The following is a 21,054-nucleotide window of genomic DNA, read 5'->3' as shown; positions in this document are numbered from 1 at the left end:
TGCTCACAATTTTCTATAAATTGCTTCCACTTTGAAGTGGCTATGATTTGTTAAACTACCTTGTCCAGGAATATACTGATTGATGAAAAGGCACATTTAGGTCAATATAAAATAATAGTTGATATTTACAGAGAGCTTACTATTGCCAGGCACTGTTCTAAGTATTCAATGTGTATTTAATCCTCACAAAAAACCCAACGGGATAGGTATAAATATCCTTTTACAAATGAGTAAACAGGCCCAGAGAAATGAAACAATTTGCTAGATCAAATTAAGATTGCTTAAGATCAAACAGCTAAGAAGGAGGCAGGCTGAGTGCAGACCTAGTTCTAAACACTGCCACTTTGCTGTGAACCACAAAGTCTGGGGAAACTTCAATGTTTAGACTCTTCCCTCTCAGCATTTGACTACACATAATTTTAACATGTTTTCCAAGCTCAAGAAGCTCACTAAGCAACTAAAACTGAGATGACCTCTTGTCGTTTGGAGTTGAAAGTCCATTGCCTTCTGACCTTCATAGCACAATTATTTGGAACTTAAACTGCCTTATGAGAGAAGCACTGTGTAATCAAAAGTACTAAGTAATCATCTAAGCTCCATGCTACAGGACGATAGTAGAAGAAGCCCTTAACCGCCTCAGGGTGGTGCAGCCTCCCAGGATCCAGGTGATGTGTTGTCCAGTTCGTCTCTGCTAGGTGGCCAATGACATGTTTTTGAGCCTTCTGTCATGTTGGCACACCGAAAACGCATAATGCGCGGTACGAGCTACCAGCGGTCACGTTTCACTAATGCCCCAATTTGCTACAGCAATCAAGCTTAGGAGCCAGTTAAGTAAACTTTCTAGAACTGTATAATGCAAGGAACATGTGTAATTCAAGAAGTGTGTCTTGAGCACTTTATACATCCCTACAATAAACGAAAAACATGAGCACGGACATCAGGAGAGGAAGTCGAATCGGGCTGGCGGGGTATCAGTTCGGGGATTATAGAAGAGAGCATTAACAGTTTTCAGGTAGAAGCTTTCTGGGCAAGTATCAGACGAAGCACTTACGTGTCTGCTGTCACCTAAGACTAGGGTGGGGCAGACATGTCTGGGGAGCCAGAATACCCTGCCCAGGGGATCGAGGGCGCCACCCGTGCGCTCTGCTCCGGGCACCCAACCCAGCACTTGGGGGTGACCTATAGGCGGGGCCACGCTGTTTCCGGCACCGCCTAGGCTTCTGCGCCTGCGTGCTGCTCTGCGCCCCGCCTCTCGCCCTGTGGCTTCTCATGCAGGCGCGGGACATGGTGCTGTCGGAGTTGGCCGTGCGCCTCAACTGCGCGGAATATAAGAATTGGGTGAAGGCGGGCCACTGCCTGCTGCTGCTCCGCGGCTGCCTACATGGCTTCATCCGCCGCGAAGTGCTGGCCTTCCACCGCGGCCTACTCGCTGCCGACCCCGGCCTGGGCCCCCGCGCCACTTGCCGCAGCGGCTCGCGGTGCAGCCCGCGCGCCCGCCAGGTGAGCACCTAGCCCGGGGCCTTGACCACAGCCTCCCAACCCCATTCGCGACCCCGTCCCGAGGGCAGTGTTCCACACCCTCCCGTGCGGGACCGATCGCAGTGCCTGGGGCTCAGATGCCCAGACCCCTCCCCTCCCTTACGGCCCCTCCTCACCGCCGCCCTGTGTAGTTTCATCCTCAGTGTGAGGTGTGCGCGGAATGGAAACGGGAGATTTTGAAACATCACACCAACAGAAATGGAGATGTCCACTGGGGAAACTGCCGGCCGGGCCTCTGGCCCGTGGACGCTTGGGAGGTGGCCAAGGTAAGCACCTGCGCTTGGTAGGCTTGAAGGACGTCACCCACCAGGTAGGAGTCACCTGGAGCCCAGGGCCTCATAAATAGATCCAGAGGGCTTGGGTATTTGATCTAGGGTCTAGTGTCTAGGTGGTTCATGGCTGTTCTGTTGGACCCAGCTCAATTTAGTGAAGTAGAAGCTTGCTTCTACCTTTCTGCTTCCTAAAGGCATTTGAGTTTGCTACCCTTGCTTGCAAAGCTGTAGTAAAGATTTCAACAAGAGATGCTGGAACAAGATGTAGAGCAAACATCACGAGCACAGGCACAGAGAGAGAAACATAAAAAGTGTTTTTAAGGGTAAGCGCCCTCAAAATGAGAGTAGCTCATTTTGGCTCTAGTGTACTATGAGGATTGCTAAGTAAGCTAAGGGAAGTTATGACTAAAATATAAAGGACTTTTAAGTGCCTGTCTAAGGAATAAAACTTTGGTGAGTTGAGGATGGGCGGATACTGTTAGGTTTGTTTTCAGATTTTGGCAATGTAGGACTTACTAGCTGGGCCAATTGGGAATATTTTTGCCGTTTTGATGTTTGCCCGAAGCCTAGTAGGGGGTGGGGAGGGGCAGTCAAAATGGCCTCCTAACACAAATTAGCTTTTGGAGTCAGTCTTCATGCCCAGTTAGCAGCAGGCACAGGCTTGGTGCCTGGGAAGCAGAAATCAGAGTCCCAGCTCAGCTGTTGTGGTGTGACAATGGGCTAGCCTATGTTCTCTAACTTCAAAAATGAGGAAGTTGGACTACATCAGTGGTCCTGATTTTTTTTGGCTATCATGGACCAGTAAACCCAACACACACACCTGCACCTTCCTCCCTGTTTTTTTCCCCAAGCCATCATAGAATTGTCAACTTCTACTTTTACCTAGAAAAGAAAAAGACTTGAAACTCTACTCTTTACCGTGACTGTCCTCCACCTGTTTTGGTATCTGTTGTTGCTTTCATACCCTTGGAATCCTCTTGAAGCTCAGGCCACCTGTTTATGCCACTTTTTGTTGCTGTCACCTGCAGACTTAGTCCAACCCTGTTTTCTTAGATTTTCTCCAACCCCATACTCCTTTTTTCTCCTTCCTTTGAACTTTTTCTGGCCCAACTCCAGCCCTCATGACACCATCTGTTTCTTCTCAGGGGAAGATTGTACAGGGGAGCTGCTGACTGGTTTCACTTTCAGGTTGTTTTTTTTTTTTTTTTAATGAGTAACATATTTATTTCTCCCATCTCTCCACCCTTTCCCCTTTGGCAACCATCAGCTTGTTCTCTATATCTATGGGTTGGTTTCTATTTTGTGTGTTTATTCATTTATTTTGCTTTTCTAGATTTCACATATAAGTGAAATCATACAGTATTTGTCTTTCTCTGACTTCTTTCACTTAGCATAATACCTTCTAGGTCCATCCATGTTGTCGCAGATGGCAAGAAGAAAACAGAAGCACTAATTTGAAAAGATATGTGCACCCTTATATTCATTGCAGCATTATTAGTGATAGCCAAGGTATGGAAGCAACCTAGGTGTCCATCAATAGATGACTGGATAAAGAAGATGTGGGATACACACGCACATACACACACATACATACAATGAAATACTACATAGCAATAAAAAAGAATGAGTCTTGTCACTTTCAGTTATAGATCACGAGCCCCAGCAGTCTGGCCAGTGTCTCTTTATAGGCTTCTGTTCCTGGAGATGACTGTTGCTGCCTATCCCTTGCCAAGCTCCCACTCATGTTCCTCCACCCTTAATTCTAGTTGCTAACCTTGCTCATGCTTCCTGGAGTTGATGAATGCTCACAGACACATGCTATTTCATCTTTATTAGACCCACCAACGTATCTCCATGTGCACCATCTTCTTCCTTCTGCTACAAAGGAAGGGCATCTTTCCTCTAATGGCCCTACCCCTCCACTTGTGTGTTGGAACTTTTCCCCCACTGGCTTATTCCCATTACTGTACAAATAGCTTTAATATTGCTTTGGTTTATTTAATTATTTTAAAAGGAAAGATAAGATTAAACATAGAGTTATTATATGACTTAGCAATTCTACTATTAAGTATATACCCAATGAAGTGAAAACTTTTATCTACACAAAAACCTGTGCCCAAATGTTCATAGCACTATTCACAATAGCCAAAAGGTGGAATCAACACAAATGTCCATCAGTTAATGAATGGATAAGCAAAATGTGGCACATTCACACTATGGTATATTATTTAGCCATAAAAAGGCATGAAGTCCTGATACATGCTACAACATCGGATGAACCTTGGAAAAATGCTAAGTGAAAGAAGCCAGTCAAGTGTTGTATGATTCCATTTATATGAAATATCCAGATTAGGCAAATCGGTAGAGACAAAAAGTAGATTAGTGGTTGCCAGGGTCTGGGACAGAGAGGGGCGTAATAGCTAATGGTTAGAGGATTTCTTTTTGGAGTGATGAAAATGTTCTAAAATCGACTGTGGTGATGGTTGCCCAACTCTGTGAATAAAAAGCACCGAACTGTACACTTAAAACATTTTATTGAAGTATAATTAATATAACATTAGTTTCAGGGGTACAACATAATGATTCAATGTATATATTGCAAAGTGATCACAATAATTCTAGTTAACATCCATCACCACAGTTACAATTTTTTTTCTTATGACAAGGACTTTTAAGATTTATTTTCTTAGCAACTTTCAAATACGCAATACAGTATTACTAACTACAGTCACCATGCTGTACATTACATTCCCATGACTTAATTATTTTATAACTGAATGTTTGTACTTTTCACCCCCTTCATCTATTTTTCCCACCCCTACCTCTGGCAACCATCAATCTGTTTTTTGTATTTGTAAGCTCTGGGTTTTGTTTTGTTTTTTAGATTCCACATATAAGTGAGATCATAAGGTATTTGTCCTTTTCTGTCTTATTTCACTGAGTATAATGCCCTCAAGCTCCATCTATGTTGTCACAAAGAACCGTACACTTTAAATGGGTGAATTGTGTGGTATGTTAATTATATCTCAATAAAGCTGTTTAGGAAAAAACACTTGCATGAATACTTGGAATATAAAATTTAAAAGGAAAAACTTCCCTGATCCATTCCCCAGCTAGCTCCAATTTCTCTGTCTGCCTCCCATGTGCATACCCAGTAGAACTTCTCAAAAAAAGGGTTTTATACCTATTCTCTTTTCCACAATTCCTGGTGAGTCTTCAACCCCTTCCCCTTGGCTTCCTCCCTCCACCATTCCACTGCAGGTGCCTTGCCAGGGGACACATGTGACATTTAGCTGTCCAGCCTTATCTTTCTTACCTCTCAGGCACTTGGCACTACTGGCCACTTTTCTTGAAACACTCCTGGCTTTGTGACATTCTCTCTGACTTTCCTCTTACCTTCCTGGCTTTTCCCCAGCCTCTTTCTGAGTGTTGGCCTTTCCCGGGTCTCTTCTGTCCCCTTTTCTCCTCTGGTTATATTATCCAGGTCCATGGAGTTAAATATTAAATACTACCCTTATGCTGATGGCTCACAAATTTGTAACCCTAGCCTTGTCCTCTTTTCTGTGCTCCAGATGCCCATCTCACTGCTTACTTGACCCTTCTACTTCATTACCTCCTGGGCACTTTGTATTGACTTCTCAGGCAGGATCCTTCATCTGCCCAGCAAACCTATGCCCGTGCCCCACCACCATCTACCTAACAGACATTCTTGCTTCATCTCTTTCTGAACTCTCACTACCCTCTTTGTACCTGCAGAATATCTCTGGAATCCTTTCCATCTCTGTGTCACAACACTTGCCCTTTCCTACCTGGCTTCTCACTGTAGCCTCCCACGTGGCCGCCTCTGCTGCTCTGGTCAGTTTTCCAGACAGCAGTGTGTGCAGTCTTCAAGTGAGAATTAGATCTTTTCCTTCCCTTGCCTAAAATACCTGGATGGCTTTCCGATGTTCTTAGAATAAACTCCAAACTCTCTTCCAGAGCCAGTAAGGCCTAGCATGATCTGGCGCCCTGTTTATTTCTGCAACATCAGCTCCTACTACTAAATGCAGAGACAGCAGAGGGTAGTGAGGGGGAAATAAGGTGTGTTTCCCACCACTGTGCATTTAACACATGGAACGTGGTGTGCGACACAATTTTAAGAAACAGCTTTCAGTGGCAGGGAGACAGCGGAGCCTTCCTGTCAGCTTCTAGTTCTGAAGAAAGGGAATAATTACTAGAATAAAATTTTAATGACAGGAGACAAGTTTATATTGGTGAGAAGATGCCAGACAGGACATGCCTTGTAATGGAAAAGAAAAACCTTGCTTGGCTTTGAGGCAACGAAGGCCCCTCTAACTTTGGATTTTCCAGTCAGCAACAGCTGGAGTAAGCAGTTTTTTCTTTTTCTCTTTTCATGGAATTAGTCTGTCTATCACATGTTAGTTAACTTCTTTGTAGCATCCATAATAGGTTTCTTTCAGAGGGCTGGCATGTCAGTGGCTGTTAAGACATAGAAAGACTGATGGTACTGGCCTCTATACCTTTTGATAGGGGCCGTTCAGTGTATACAAAGTTCGCCTTGATTATGTGAAGCTCAGGTGTAGGATTCCACCACAATCAGGAACGTGGCACTGACTCTCCCTGGGGTCTGTCAGCACCTACCACGAGCCTTTTTTGAAACGCCATACTGAGCAGCATTGTAGGAGGCATCGTGGTTGCTTGCCTACTGAAATGTGTTTGTTTTCAAGGGAACAGGTCTCTTTATTTCGAGTTCTTCATATAAGTAATTTTTCATATGTTATTTTTTCTAGTCCCTTTGGCAGGAATGTACTCTTGAGCTTAGCTTGGTAAAGTTGTAGCCTTCAGATGTAAATGCGGAAATGTTTCAAGAAAAAAATATGTCCAAGCCTTGCTATAACACCATTTTTGACGCCTGTGCCAGAAAATCCTACAAAAGGCAAGATCATGCTAGAACGAGGCCCTTCTGGTATGTCTAGTGCCTCAAATCCTGGGATTCCATCTGTAATTCCTGTAGATGTTCTACTCACCTTGCACCATTAACATGATAATTGCCAACATCTGTGGCCTGTTTATTAGCATGTGCCAGGCACCTGTCAAGTGCTTTCCTTGCATTAACTTATTGAATTCTTGCCCATCCTTTGAGGTAGACGAGGACAGTTACCCCTATTTACTGATGAGAGATCTAAGGATAAGTAATTTGCCCAAGGTCACACAGTTGGCAGGTGGCAGAGCTGGGATTTGAATCCAGCCCTGTCACACTCCAAAGCCTGGGTTCTTAACTTTATACTATCATACTGAACGTTCTCAGCTTTCATAAGCCATTTTAGTATCTACGTTGGAGTAACTTATTTTTAAATTTTAAATCTTTAATAACTCAGCCACTGACACTTCAGTAAGGAAAAGATAAAAGGTGCTTTCTACCCATGCTTTCTGCTTATATGCCAGTAAGAAAGGATAGAAAATCAGTTATGTCAAGTGTTTAAGTATCTCTGAGAGCAGAGGGACAGATAGAGCAACACTTTAGTTATTGCCCTTGGTCAAGGCTTAGCTGTCACACCGTTCCCTGACTTGTGTTTTGGACTCGTGAGGCTCTAACTTGAAACCTCAGTAAGAGAATTTCAGTCATCTTTTGGGGAGCAGGTAAGTAACATTGGCCCCAGTGGCTCCTAGGGTTGGAGGAGACTCAGGTGCTCTTTATGCCTCCCCTCCTTCAGGCCTTCATGCCCCGAGGACTGGCAGACAAAACAGGACCTGAGGAATGTGATGCAGTTGCTCTTTTAAGCCTTATCAACTCTTGCGATCACTTCCTGGTTGATCGAAAGAAAGTCACAGAGGTAAGAGCTGTCAGAATTCAATCTATATAATGGGAGTCAGTCATGTCAGTACTGTGAAGACCAGCCAAGAAACACACCCTGTGATGCTAAAGCAGCATGCAGATATAGCATGTGGTCTCTCCCCAAAACAGTGGTGTGCAAATGGTATTAGAGTTTGCTTCAAAGTTTACATCGCTCAAGCAGGCTAGTGGGGCTCACATCCCATGCACCTTCTGGGATGTCCAAGAACCCCCATGTGAGAGCAGTCAGGAGACTGACCCTGTAGTTCTCCTTAATTGATGCTTCCTAACAGCTTGTTATGATACCATTTGCCGCTAAACTAGGTAGACCTCAAATTTCTTTTCCCTGTTCTGCCATAAACAAAAGCAAAGTAATTTTCTGTATTAAATACACACACACACACACACACACTCTCTCTCTCTCTCTCTCTCTCTCTCTCTCTCTCTCACACACACACAGAGTGATGCATCATTCTGTCTGTTGCATGCCAGCATTTGAGTCCTGCTCTTCTGAATCTCATTGGCTAAACAGTTGCAAGACCAAGTTATACAGAGCTGAAGAAAATATAAACACTAGTGGATAAACAAGGTCATGATAGATCACTATGCTTGTCATATTTCCTCTGGGACATTTAGACTTTCTCGGTTTCTCTAGAGAACAGCTCTAGCACATTATTTTGAGGGTCATTGAAGAGAGTATATTTGAATGGATTATTTATAATATGCAGAGAAAATGCATGTATATTTTACTAGCATCCCAGCAGCTAAAGGGATTTAGAATCCTCTGTGACATCAGCAGAGACAAAAACTATCACAGTACAAGGTTGGTCCCTTTGATATCTCTTAACAAAAATGTGGAAGACTTTACCTGAGTTAATACATGATAGTACCATTTGTCTTAAAATATAGGCAAAAGTTGTTTTTTTAAATCATGGTTTCCACATCAAAAACTACCTTGACCCAGCTTCTTGGGGCTCAGATGATATTTAAAAGATTTTTGCATTGTCTGCTTCAGACTTTGGGTGTACCCAGAGCTGGTAGCCAATACTCTTGCTCTTTGACAGGTTATTTTTAGTTAAGGGATTTGAGAGATTGTAAGAGATATTCAACCAGTCACAAGATTTCAAAGGCTAAGGGTAGTTGTAGGTTTGTTTGTATTTCTTAACCCGATGAATTTATTATTCAGGTGGCAGGGAGTTGAACATCCCCTGGAGCCTTGATAGGACTGGCAGGTCACACATGTGGTTTTTGTATTTAACACAGCCTTTTTGCAACTTTTCTTTGGAACTACAAAATCTCAGTTTACCCCCGTTTGACTTTGAAGTTTTTTATCTTTTTTTTGTCCTTCTTTAGTTGATTAAGTGCCGTAATGAGATCATGCACTCTTCAGAGATGAAAGTATCTTCTATGTGGCTTCGAGATTTCCAGAGGAAGATCCAAAATTTTCTGAATGAATTCAAGAATATCCCAGAGATTGCGACAGTGTACTTCAGAGTAGAAGAGGTAAAAATTAAATTGAACACTTCTGGCATGAAGAACTAAGAGAAAAAGCAATCACAGTCACTCATTTAGAATTTGAAGTTTATTAGGTTTAAATGAAATTTTAGAATGTAAATGGGGAAAAACATGTCAATATGAAATCTAGAATTATGCTGGGCTGAGAAGCTTTTCTGTGGTCACAGAATGTTATTAAAATGGATCTAGTCAGTGATGTCTAATTACAAATTTATTGAGTAATTCAGTGGACTCTCTTTTCCATTCAACCAGTTCATATATTTGTTTGGTAATCCAACAGCTGTTGACATCTGACTGGGCTGTTCACATCCCTGAGGAAGATCAGCGAGATGGGTGTGAATATGAAGCAGGTGTTTACCTGAGTGAGAGCCAAGTAAATGAAATAGAAATGGAATTACTAAAGGAAAAACTTCAAGAGATATATCTTCAAGCACAAGAACAAGAGGTGTTGCCTGAAGAGGTAAAAAAAAAAAAAAGTATTTCATAGTCTATGTAACTAAACAAAACAAAGGCACCAGGGCACCAGGGAGGAAGAGAGCTCATTTTAACATATTGCCAGTCATATTTCTGATTTACAAGTCAAATAATTTCCAGAAATGAAAATTCTTTTGGCACAGATTACTATTGCCTTTAAACAAATATTTTCACTAATATGTGCCACGGAATTCTGAATAAAGGCTTTGGAGATTCTCCAGGTCAGGGGGGATTGCAAAAAAAAGTTTTTCTGGGAAGTTGCTGTCGAGCTGGGACTAACAGAATCAAATCTGAGTTTAGCAAATCGGCAAGAGAAGAAGAGTATTCTTGGCAGAAGGAACAGCACCTGCCAGGGCATGAAAAAGTAGCTTAGACCTGGGCACTGTCAAGGCGAGCATAAGAGGCATGGTCAGATATGAGGTGGTCAGGTAAATTGAAGCCAGATTTCGAAAGGTTTTCTGTGCTATACCAAGGGATTTGGACCTTATTTCCAGAAAGCAGTAGGGAGCCAACAGATGTTTTTAAGTAAGAAAGAGTAAATGAAATAGAGCAGATTTGGCTTTTTAGAAAGTTAAATCTTATGGCAGTTGGAGGTTGGAGACTAGCCAGGAGGCTCTTGCAGTCATGTGAGGGTGAGAGAAAGAGGACAGAACCTAGAGTGTGGAGGAGGAGCCGGATTCTGGAGACACCGTTTGGGCAGAACTGATGGCTCTTAATGACTGATTAGATTACTTGGATCATGGCATGGGATTGGAAGGAGGTAGAGAAGGAGGTGGGTAAAGGATCAGCAAGGTGTCTAGGTTGGGACACTGCAAGTTAATGGTTTTAAGCTCTGATAAGGAGTACAGGAGATATGAATCTCCTTTGTTACATGCAAGGTATTTAAAAAAAAATAATGATGAACAGTAAAATTATATTCTAGTAAGGTTCCGAAATATTCCATCACTTGCTGGATTAGAATTCTTGATCCCCAGGAGATCTTAGACAAATCATTTTACCTCTCCATTCCTACTTGTCTGAGGAAAGTAATATTGCTGGTTACCTCATTAAACACAGAGAGGGTGTAATACAAGTGTGTATTTCATTCATTAGGCTGTGCTCCTTACTGGTCCATATGCCTACGTTAGCTGTTCTGACCTCGACCCAGATGCTTCATTAAGCTTAGTGAGCTACTTTAGGGCAGGGACTGGGTACTGCCAGTTTTTGGGTGTGCCTGCCCTGGCACATCATAGGTGTTTAAAATGATGAATAAGACTGTTAAGTCTTCTGTTTACTAAATCCATGTGTTTCATCTCGCTTTGTTTTAAAATGCCATTAGAGCCAACCCCAGTTCTCTTTTTGCTGCTGCTTTTAGAAGCAGAGTCGAACAAGAGAAGATAACCAGGAGATCAGGGTCACGGCCCCTAAGTTGTCAGTAGTTTTCCCTTCTCTCAAGAGAGCTGCAGTTCTTTCCTGTGTAACTAAAGAGCAAAATGCATCAGCAGCAACACACTCAAGCCAGGAATCTGTGTGTGTTGTGAGCTAGAAGGGAACCTGGTAATCATCTTATCGTATCCCCTGCTTTACATGTGAGGCAGTGACCCCAAGGAGCAGGCATAGTCAGATGCAAGACTACAAATCTGGCGTATGAGAGCTGCCTGGGGGTGTCCCCACTCTTGCCTTGTGCCTTTCCACATGCCATGCTGCATCTGGTGTCATCAAGGAGCTAGCAACTGTAAATTTCAAACCCTCATTATCTCTGTTTTACAGATAGGAAATTGGGGTTAATTGGCTTGTCCTATGGGTCCCCAAGTCTCTAGATAGAGTTGTTCCAATTTTGCGTGCTTTCTGTTCAGTAGACTGTGGCATTTCTCTTGATATTTCAGTTGATCAAAACGTAAGTTGAGATTGATTGACATATTTGAAAGTTCAGTACCAGATGTGGTTATATGTGTTCTATAGGGTTAGTCTCGAAAGTCAGAATTCAATATACAAAATTACAGTGACTCTAAAATGCCATCAATTGTAAGATGCCATTAATTCAGTTACTTCTAAGAAAGAAAAAAAAATGCTGCCAGTTTATTCTAAGACACTGTCAATAGTAAGATGCATTCTCATTTGAGATATTGAAATATGAAAAAAAGTACATTTCGGAATTAAGAAATACAGTGATGATATTATAACCATAGGACTTGCTTGGTGAATGTTTAACAAGAGTGGTTTCTGGTGTTCATTAAAATAGTAGGGATAGGGTTGGAAAGCCAAGTTGAGGAAAAAAATGGTTAATGGCGGTAATTTAACGTGACGGTTCTTGAAAACGCATCATGGAGCGTGGGAGTCCCAAGGAGCGCATAGCAGAGAGAGCTCATCATCTTTATTCTTTGTTTGATTGGCAAGCCTTATAATATATGACATTATAAAATGGGGCTCCCATGAAAATATACTATGCATGTATAACTGTGATTGTAAAGTATGTTCTGCTTGAGAGCCACATGGGAACAGCAGCTACTCAGGCCCCTCAGGACATATGTCGAGTATATCCACCAAGGGTCCAGCAGCAGCAGAATTCAGCTGCCACCCAAGAGTCCTCTACATATTCCTGTAGGCCCTCCATGCTGTGTTAGGACCTGGGAGTTTAAAAATTCAGCTAAAGAACATTCAGTGCAGTAAGTGACTAAAAAATGCTTGAAGAAATTTCACATTCTTGAAAATCATTACTGATTTTGTAAACCTTGGTGAGGGAACCACCTTCATATAGATCCATGGGGAAGCTTGGAGAGAGGGGGCAGTGACAGATTGTACTTGAGGATGTCAGGGAAAGGATCAAAATGAAACTTTGTTATATTGCAGAAATATTTACTGAGCAAGTGGCTACTATGTGCTAGGCACAGTTCTAGAAGCGTAGTGTGCATCAGTGAACAAAACAAAGATCTCTGTAGGGGAAGACAGACAGTAAACAGTGAACGTAATAAGTAAATGATGTGTAGAGCAGAGTATGGAGGATCAGGAGTGGCAGAGTGGTGACAAGTATCAGGTTGCAATTGGGTGATCAGGGTGGCCTCATAGAAAAGGGGAGACTTAGCAACACCTTGGAGGAGGTAAGGATTAGCCATGTGTATATCTGAAGCAAGAGCATTCAGATAAAGAGAATAGCAAAAAGTAGAGATAGGGTGACTGGAGCAGAATGAAGGAAAGAAGAGTGGGTGAGATGGTGAGAGAGTGAAGGTAGGTAAAGGAGGCAGGTTATTCTTGGGCCTTGTGAGCCATTGGAAGGACCTAGGCTTTTGTTCCTGAGATGGGAGCAGAGGCAGAGTTCTCAGCAGCAGAATGCCGAAAGGAATGCACTGGCTGCTATGCAAGGATGCTGGTGGTGGGGGGAGGGGCAGTTAAAGATAAAAGAAGGGAGACCTATTAGGAGGGTGCTGCAGTTACCAGGTAAGGGAGATGGTGATATGGACCAGGGTGGAAGTGTAGAGGTGGTGAGAAAGTGGGCAGATCCGGCATGTGAAAGAGGCATCACAGATAAGTCTAAGAGTTTTGACTTAAGTGACTAGAAGAATGAAGTGCTAAGTATATTTTACCTATAAAGTGCCTGGCACATGGTAGATGCTTCTCACTAAACATTTGTTAAATATATGTAGGAAGAAAGGAATGCACCAGACAGACTGCTATGTGTTTTTAGTAGGTTCTTTCTAATCCTCACAAGAATCCTAGGTGGGGTTGGTATTGTCATCCTTTATTTGCATACATGGAAGTAAGCTCTGAGAGGTCAAGTGCCTTGCCAAAGTCACACAGCTGGTTAATTGACTAAGCAGGGCTTCAATTTTTCTAGTACTTTCTGTTTTTTTATCTCTACTTTCTCTTCCCTCTATACATATAAATGTGCATAAACCTTCCCCATTCTTAATAATTTTTAAAAAACCTGCTTTTGACATTTTCTCCCCTCTCTCCCACCCCACAACCAAGCTAAAATAATTGTCCCTCTTAAGCATATTTCAAGGGCAGAGAGGGTCAGGAGGTAACAGCACAAAGGATCGCAGCTCCCAAGTCATCAAATGAGAAGGCCTCCAAACAGGGAGAGGGAGAACCTCACTCTTTCCTGGATCTTGTGTGTGGTGCAAAGACCCAGCCAGTATGGTCATGGGCATCTGATGGAATTGTGGGAAGGACCCTGGGGTGCATCTAGAGTACCAGGCACAGGCAATAAGCTCTAATAGTACAGTACCCACATTTCCTAATGTACATTGTGAATAATGTCATTGGCGTAATCTTCATTTCACATGTAATGGTTTCCCTATTTATTATTTAAAGCCCAAGTGTCTTTCTGGAGCTGTAGGCTTGTTTCCAGTCATGTAATAAACAGCTCTAGCTGAGGGGCACGTCCCCATCTAATTACTAACCTATCTGAACACCTACTCCCTGACCCTCCCTGCTCCCTATTCATTGTGGCCACAAGCTGCAGCTAGTCTTCCCACTCCCTTCTGTCCCTTGCAGCCATCATCCAGCTTCTGGCTTTTTCATTTGCTGACATCACAATCACCTGAGTGCCTGTTTCCACCCTAAACCTACTGCATCCGAATCGATCATACATACTCTCTAAAGTTTAAGAACCACCTCTCTGCTAGGGGTAGGGTACTCCATAACTTTTCTTCATTAGATTCAGATCATCTTGACTTAGCTTGGAGTTGGGGGTCCCCCATTAAAAGAAAAATCACCATACCCAAAAATATGAGTAACTCTCATCTTTTTAATAAGCACAGTGACAGTATCCTGGGTTAAGCCCAGTGAAAACACTACCATGGTACTATTCTGAGAATACTTTTATTAGTTTAAATGTCAGGAATTACGTTACTGGTGGGAGTTTAAATTGGTACAGCCTCTATAGATGGCAATTTTGGCAAACTCTATTTATAAATTAAAACAAAATTCTATCAGAATTAAAACTGCATTTACCTTCTAGAAACACATTCTACAAATAGACTTGTCACTTATACAAAATGACACATGTACCAGGTTAGTTACTTTAGCATTATTGGTCTTAACAAAAAATTTGAAATGTGTTAAAATGTGAAACAGCTATAACTGAAATATTATTCAGCCATTAAAAAATATGATGCCACTCTTTAAAATCTGATATAAAAAATATCAGTTGAAGAACAATGTCTAGTGTATACATATGCTCATGTGGAAATATGTAGAATATCTCTGGAAGAAACACAAGAAATTTCATTGCGGTCATCTGTGTGGGGAGGAGCTAGGTGACTAAGGACGGGGTTTGGAAGAAGACTGACATTTTACCTTGTACCCTTGTGCTCATTTTGAAGTTTTTACCTGTGCATGTATTACTATTAAATATATATGAACAGATATGTACATATACATTCATGTGGCTAACCATACACATATATATGTATCCATTTCCATGTGAATATAAATATATGTGTATATAGTTAATACATGTATGGGTACAAAATCCAAAATGAAAGGGCTTCATTTTATTTTTGTATATACATATGTATATGTGTGTGTATGTATATGTATGTGTGCATATACAGATGGTCCCTGACTTATGATGGTTTTACTTAAGATTTTTTGACTTTGTGATGGTGCGAAACAGATAACGCATTCAGTAAAAACTGTACTTTGAATTTTGATCTTTTCCCCAGCTAGCAATATGCAGTACCATACTTTCTCTTGTGATGTTGGGCATTAACAGTGAGATGATTTTGCCTTACTGTAGGCTAATATAGGTGTTCTGAGTGTGTTTGAGGTAGGCTAGGCTAAGCTATGATGTTTGGTAGGTTAGGTGTATTAAATACACTTTTGTCTTATATTTTCAGCTTAAGATGGGTTTATTGGGATGTAACCCCATTGAAAGTCAAGGATCGGGTGTGTGTGTGTGTGTGTGTGTGTGTGTGTGTGTGTGTGTGTGTCCTTTTCATAATAATGCAGGAGGCTTTAAAGCAAAAAAACTTGAGGAGGCAAGCAAACACCCTCTTGTGTGGCCCAGAACCACCTATCCTGAGTCTTGTTTTGTTTGAGTGAGGATGCTTTTTTAAAAAAAATAAACTTATTTATTTAAATTATTTTCAAGTATACAGTACATCTATAATGTTCATAAAATGATCCCCCCCAATTGCTCCCTCCCTCCCCTGGCCCTCTGCTTTGTTTTCAAGGATTTGTTTGGTTTTGTTTTTTAAACCTTAACCTGTATGTGGGCAGGTGCCCGTAGCTAAGGTTCCTATCTCTTGGTGGACGCATGAGCAGGAACCAGTCTTGGAACTAGTAAGTTTTTATCTGAATTATAAGTCTGCTATAAAATGATCTGAGCTGTACATTGTATGGTTTATGCCTGCAGATCTCAAATCGATTGGAAGTGGTAAAAGAATTTCTAAGAAACAACGAGGATCTTAGAAATGGTCTTACAAAAGATATGCAGAAGCTAGACAGCCTCCATCTGCAACATCAAAAACAGGATTCAAAGGAACCTAGGGCATAGACACTTCAAGGGAAGGCCTGAGGTAAGTTTAGGCATTTGATGTTAAATAAGGACAGAATAACCTCAGCTCTTTGATGTCTGTTCTCTTATGTAAAGTCATCATGAACACACAACTTAGTATCATCTGAAGTTTCCCTGTGTCCTTATTATTTGAGAGTAAAGACACTGGGCTCTGTGCTCTTTCTAATTGATGGTTCTCATATCTGTGAAGTAATTCAACATAACCCCCTTGTCAGCTTTGTTTAGGCAAATATACCTGAAGTCATTGGGCTTAAGTGAATCAACTTTATAACATAATTAAAAAGCACGTCAGCTTAAAAGTGATACCATTGATGCCTAGCTCTTAGCTGTGGCATTAATAGCAACTTGTTAATTTCCATAAGAAAAACTTGTTAAAATAAATGTTTTCTGTATTTTACTTTTTTCCCCTCAAAAAAAAAATTAAATATTCTGTTTTAGGTTGCCCTTTGACAAAAATCAGGGATATTCTATGAAAGGTTATCACAGCTTCCATCTCAGCTATTCTTTTCTATGTAAAAGGAAAAACTTACTAGCATACTCTACCCAACCAAAAAGGAATTTTTGTTGTCTTTTCCTGGACTTTCCTTTGACATTTTGGGATTTTTTTTTAATTCATGAGCTTGATATTATGTGATCTATACTGACCAAAAATGTATTGGATACTCTTGTGCCAAAACTTGCTATCACCCAGAGGTTTTTCTTTCTTCCTTTTTTTTTTTTGTTATTTTGTTTTATTTGTTTTGTTTTGATGCTAATTAAAAGGTGAGATTCTTTCCTGGTCCTAAACTCCAGCTGCTTAACACAGTAAAGGCTGTGTTTTGCCAAGCCTCTGCGAAGGGTCCTTTAGAGTTCTCTGCCCACTGGCAGACAGCCCTGCTGCCCACCCACTTTCTGAAAGTCTCATTCATGAGGATGCCCATGGGGCTAGCTGTGATGTAAAAGTCGAAATATAATAAATCTTTCCTTTTTGGAAGAAGGCAAGAAGAAAAAATGCCTGAAAGGCCAATTTCTAGCCATTTCCAATTAGTACAGAACTGTTACTACCATTTTTGGTAGCCTGAGGCAGTGAATAGGACAAGGAATTGGGTCCAGGCTGATCACTGGGGGCTGATCGACCAAAGAGGGAGGAGGGCACAGGCCAGCATCACAAACAGGGATGTTGAGGGAAGCTCCGCAGGTGGTGGCTTATTCATGGCACTTAGGAAAAAGTAAGCTCCTGTGGCAGTCACAGCTTTTTCTGTTCTGTTAGATCCCAAGTGCCAAGCCCAGAGCCTGGTTCTCCTGTCCTCAATGCATATTCGTTGACTAAAGGGTCAACTGATAGCTCAGGAGTGTTTATATATAATTGTAAATGTTAGTTATACTGTTAACTAAGCCTGGTCCTTCCTTAGGAGATTTAAAAATGAAATTTCAACATTCTTATGGAAATTCAAAGACATCATTTTCTTTCAACAGATTCACAAATTCATTCATACTTCCTCTATTCCTTTTACCCAAAAAGTCATCCACTTTGACCTGTTTGTTTCCTGAACTGTGAAACCACTGTTGCATTGTATGCAGTGGTACTTAACTGCGCCGTGTTGCCTCTGGACCTTCAGGAACAGAATTGCCTATTCCCTGCTACCTGGAGGAATTGGAGGAATCACCTAAGTGAAGCCAAGGTCCTTTGCTTCCTAAGTTTCCCATCAAGGATATGATCTGCAGAGAATGAGCCAAGGGTGGGGGTGTGTTTGGTGTAATTTTACATTAAAAGACATTTAATGTTATTTTTTAAAACTTGGATGAATGCATATGTGCCTGTAACTTCCTGCTTTAATCTTTCCCATTAATGTTGGGTCTTTAGTCTTACATTTTCTTTCTCCCTTCATTACACGGAGTTCCTTGAGACAACTTCAGTAATAAGAATTTTCATTCACCTTGCAACTCCCCCCAAACTAAGAAACTTAATTAAATATTCCTAGCTTCTAGATATAAGGTACAAAACTTGCCATCAAATTAAATATGGATTCACTAACCAATTTAACACCTGATTTCCAACTTTAGGCACTTGGAGTTATGAACACTTTCATTTCATATCTCTTATATCTAGTTTTCTTTATCCAACAAACATTTATCAAGTGTCAACCACGTGCCAGTCACTGACATAGATGCAAATGTGAAGACTTTTAAGGTATAGAGGATGCCGTATGAGGTTTCATCTTACTGGATTTAATGTCTGTTCTGATTAATTAAATATATTGTTTATAAAAACATTATACTGGCAGCACTTAATTACATTGAAGTTGAAACAAAGGAAGACATTTCCAGAGAGGGCTTAAAAACAAATGTGGCATGTATAGGAACATCAACCTGTGGGCCTCTCTTCTACAGATCTGTGCATGTGGGCACAAGTTGTGCACAAAAACAGGTATTCACAAGCATTGGCAGCCAGCCATCAAGAGAGGACTGGTTAAATAAATCAGCACAGCCATGCTACAGAGTATTACACAATTGGTAAAAAGAATAAGGAAATGCTACAATGTAGTAATGTGGAATAATCTCTAAGATATATTAAAAGACAAGCAGGATGTTTAACAATACATATCATGCTGTAAAACTGTATTTTCACAACTTTCTGGAAAAGTTGTCTGTTTTTCCCAAGCTCTTTTTGCTGTTACCTCTGTGAAAGAAATTGGAGTTGAGGGGGAATTGTTAGAAGAAATTTGGCTTTTCTGTTTTGTATACTGCATATGAAATTTTTTCAAATTTTTACAACAAATACACTTGTGTATTTTGAAATTTTTTATTTAAAATTTTTAATTTCAAAATAAAAAGACATGAACAATATAAATTCAAACTGCAAGAGTTATGAGTCACATTTCCTGGAATACATCATAGGCAACTCAACCTCTGGGGGCATTTGTGATTCGTCAGGGTCAGAAACTGCCCAGGAAGTGGTTTCCCTTCCACACAAGGCTTTGTTTAATCTTGGAATGCCTTGTTTTCATCCAGCAATATGATTTGCCCTTGGCCTCTCCCTGGGATACAATATGTGTTTGGTTCATAGTTTCGAAAGAATGTGAGGAGAAAAATGGTTTTAGCATTATAGTTGCAAAGGTAACATAGTTCTTTGGATTTTAGCCTGTGCTTTGCCAGGGAGCTCAGAGGACCTAAGGAGGAAGTCATTACTTATTAAACTCAGTATAAAACACAAATTCTGGAAAATGACAAAAGTGTGTCAGTAACAAAAGCTTCTAGAAAAATAACTGCCAATTCAGAAAATGGTATTGGCGTCATAAAATAGTGGTATAGTGGTAGAGATCTGTAGATAGTTTAAGTTAAATTGCAAAGGCCAGAGGATTATGTTTGAGAGTCTGGGGAGATCATGAAATAATTGTTACCCTAATGATTTGAAAGGTTCATTTTTATTAAAGTATTAATCATTTATATGGCTTTAAGCATGAATATCCTAGGCAACAAAGGGTTAGATGTCTTAGTTGGGAGGGCATGCTACCAATTAGATCCTGTAAGGGGAGCGCTGCATTAGAGTAGAGGTGTTGTAATCTTTTGGATATTTTCCATAATCATTTTGTCTGCTAAATTATAAATGCAGAATGATAGGAAATTATCAGCAGAGAGTACCTCCTCCCTTACTAGGGTAATTAGAAACCTACCTGCTCTGAAATGTCTTCAACAGACAGTAGCCTCTTATTGAAATATAATACTTGAATAACAAAATAAATTTAGACAAATCTAAAATTATATTAATTTCTACTAATGTAATGATGAAGGGGAAAATCCTTCCATGTTTTAATAAAAAATCTTGATATAAGTTTGATGCATTTCAGAACTTTAAGAATAGCTTTTTATTACTGCATTATAGTCTCAATTATCTAAAATATTAGGAACTACCACTGTCTTTCAGAGACTACTTTCCTACTTCTCAAACCCATGCTCTATGATATATGCATGTTAGTAATGACCATAAAACTGTAATTTGAGCATTTTTGTGACAACTTTGGGAAGGTGGGCAATAACTTTACATGCTTTTATTACTTTCTGTTGAGTTTCAGAAATGCAGAAGAATTTTTATTTTATAGCCATGTGGTAGTCAGCCTACAAATTGGCCCCCAATGATCCCTGCCTCCTGGTATTTCCACCCTTGTGTTGTCCTCCCATAGTGTACCTGGATTGGTCCATGTGACCAATAGAACACAGCCAAGGTGATAGTATGTCACTTTCCAGATTAAGCAATAAAAAACTATGGCTTTCATCTTGGGCTTTTGCCCTTAGAACACCTGCTGTGGGGGAATCTTATTGTGAACAGCCCTGTGGCCCATATGACAAGGAACTGAAGCCGCCTGCAAACTGCAAGTTTGGAACTGGATTCTCTAGCTCCAGGTAAGTCTTCAGAGACTGCAACCTGAGTGGATAGCTGACAGACCCTGAGCTAGCAGCGCCCAGCAAAGCCACTTCAATTCCTGACCTTCAGAAATTGTGTGAGATAATAAATATTTGTTGTTTTAAGTTAAGTTTCAGGGTGATTTGGTTCAGAACAATAGATAACTAATACACAAGTTTTCCAGAATTTTTTCCCCTCTACATAGAATGTGAATTGCAGAAGCTGCCTACAAAGAGGACTTCTGCTTTGATGCCACAGAAGATAAAGGGGAATCTTCCAGCGTTCCCCTAACATGTCTGTCTTTTCTAAGGCCTAATAATTTCAGAAGCTTTCAGATAGTTGTTTTCAATTTCTTTGTATTTGAAAACTTTAACAAAAGCAGGGTTTAAGCAGTCTTAAACACACACATTGGGGGTCCCAGTAGACCACTCTGTAAATTCCTGTATCTTCCAGAGGCAGAGGGAGATTTTGGATCAAGTCCCAGGGTGTAGCCTCACCTGCAGAATGGCCTCATGTTCACATCCCCACCCTTCTGTCTGTC

At 40.8% G+C, this 21,054-nt stretch overlaps 1 protein-coding gene across 2 annotated transcripts; it reads left to right on the top strand.

Annotated features, from left to right (window-relative positions):
- Positions 1-1,231: 1,231 nt before the first annotated feature.
- CUNHXorf38 (chromosome unknown CXorf38 homolog) lies at positions 1,232-17,914 on the top strand. Of its 2 annotated transcripts, none has more exons than XM_016156575.2 (7): positions 1,232-1,500; positions 1,671-1,805; positions 7,526-7,645; positions 8,998-9,147; positions 9,440-9,619; positions 15,971-16,133; positions 17,634-17,914. In XM_016156575.2, exons 1-6 carry the CDS (start codon positions 1,270-1,272, stop codon positions 16,109-16,111), a joined length of 957 nt encoding a protein of 318 aa, XP_016012061.1. In that variant the 5' UTR covers positions 1,232-1,269; the 3' UTR covers positions 16,112-16,133; positions 17,634-17,914. The 2 variants fall into 2 exon arrangements, with proteins under 2 accessions (XP_016012061.1, XP_016012059.1); XM_016156573.2 differs by having other exon boundaries at positions 1,233-1,500; positions 17,588-17,914.
- The last annotated feature ends 3,140 nt before the right edge of the window (positions 17,915-21,054 follow it).

This window comes from Rousettus aegyptiacus, unplaced genomic scaffold, assembly GCF_014176215.1.
Source record: "Rousettus aegyptiacus isolate mRouAeg1 unplaced genomic scaffold, mRouAeg1.p scaffold_m13_p_9, whole genome shotgun sequence".
NCBI classification, from domain to species: domain Eukaryota; kingdom Metazoa; phylum Chordata; class Mammalia; order Chiroptera; family Pteropodidae; genus Rousettus; species Rousettus aegyptiacus.
This window is presented reverse-complemented; position numbering and strand designations above follow the sequence as displayed.

Bases quoted from the DNA above. Each gene is read 5' to 3' on its own strand.
- CUNHXorf38 (XM_016156575.2), top strand. From the start codon at position 1,270: ATGCAGGCGCGGGACATGGTGCTGTCGGAGTTGGCCGTGCGCCTCAAC. The intron at 7,646-8,997 runs GTAAGAGCTGTC...GTCCTTCTTTAG, and splicing joins ATCGAAAGAAAGTCACAGAG to TTGATTAAGTGCCGTAATGA. The intron at 9,148-9,439 runs GTAAAAATTAAA...GTAATCCAACAG, and splicing joins TGTACTTCAGAGTAGAAGAG to CTGTTGACATCTGACTGGGC.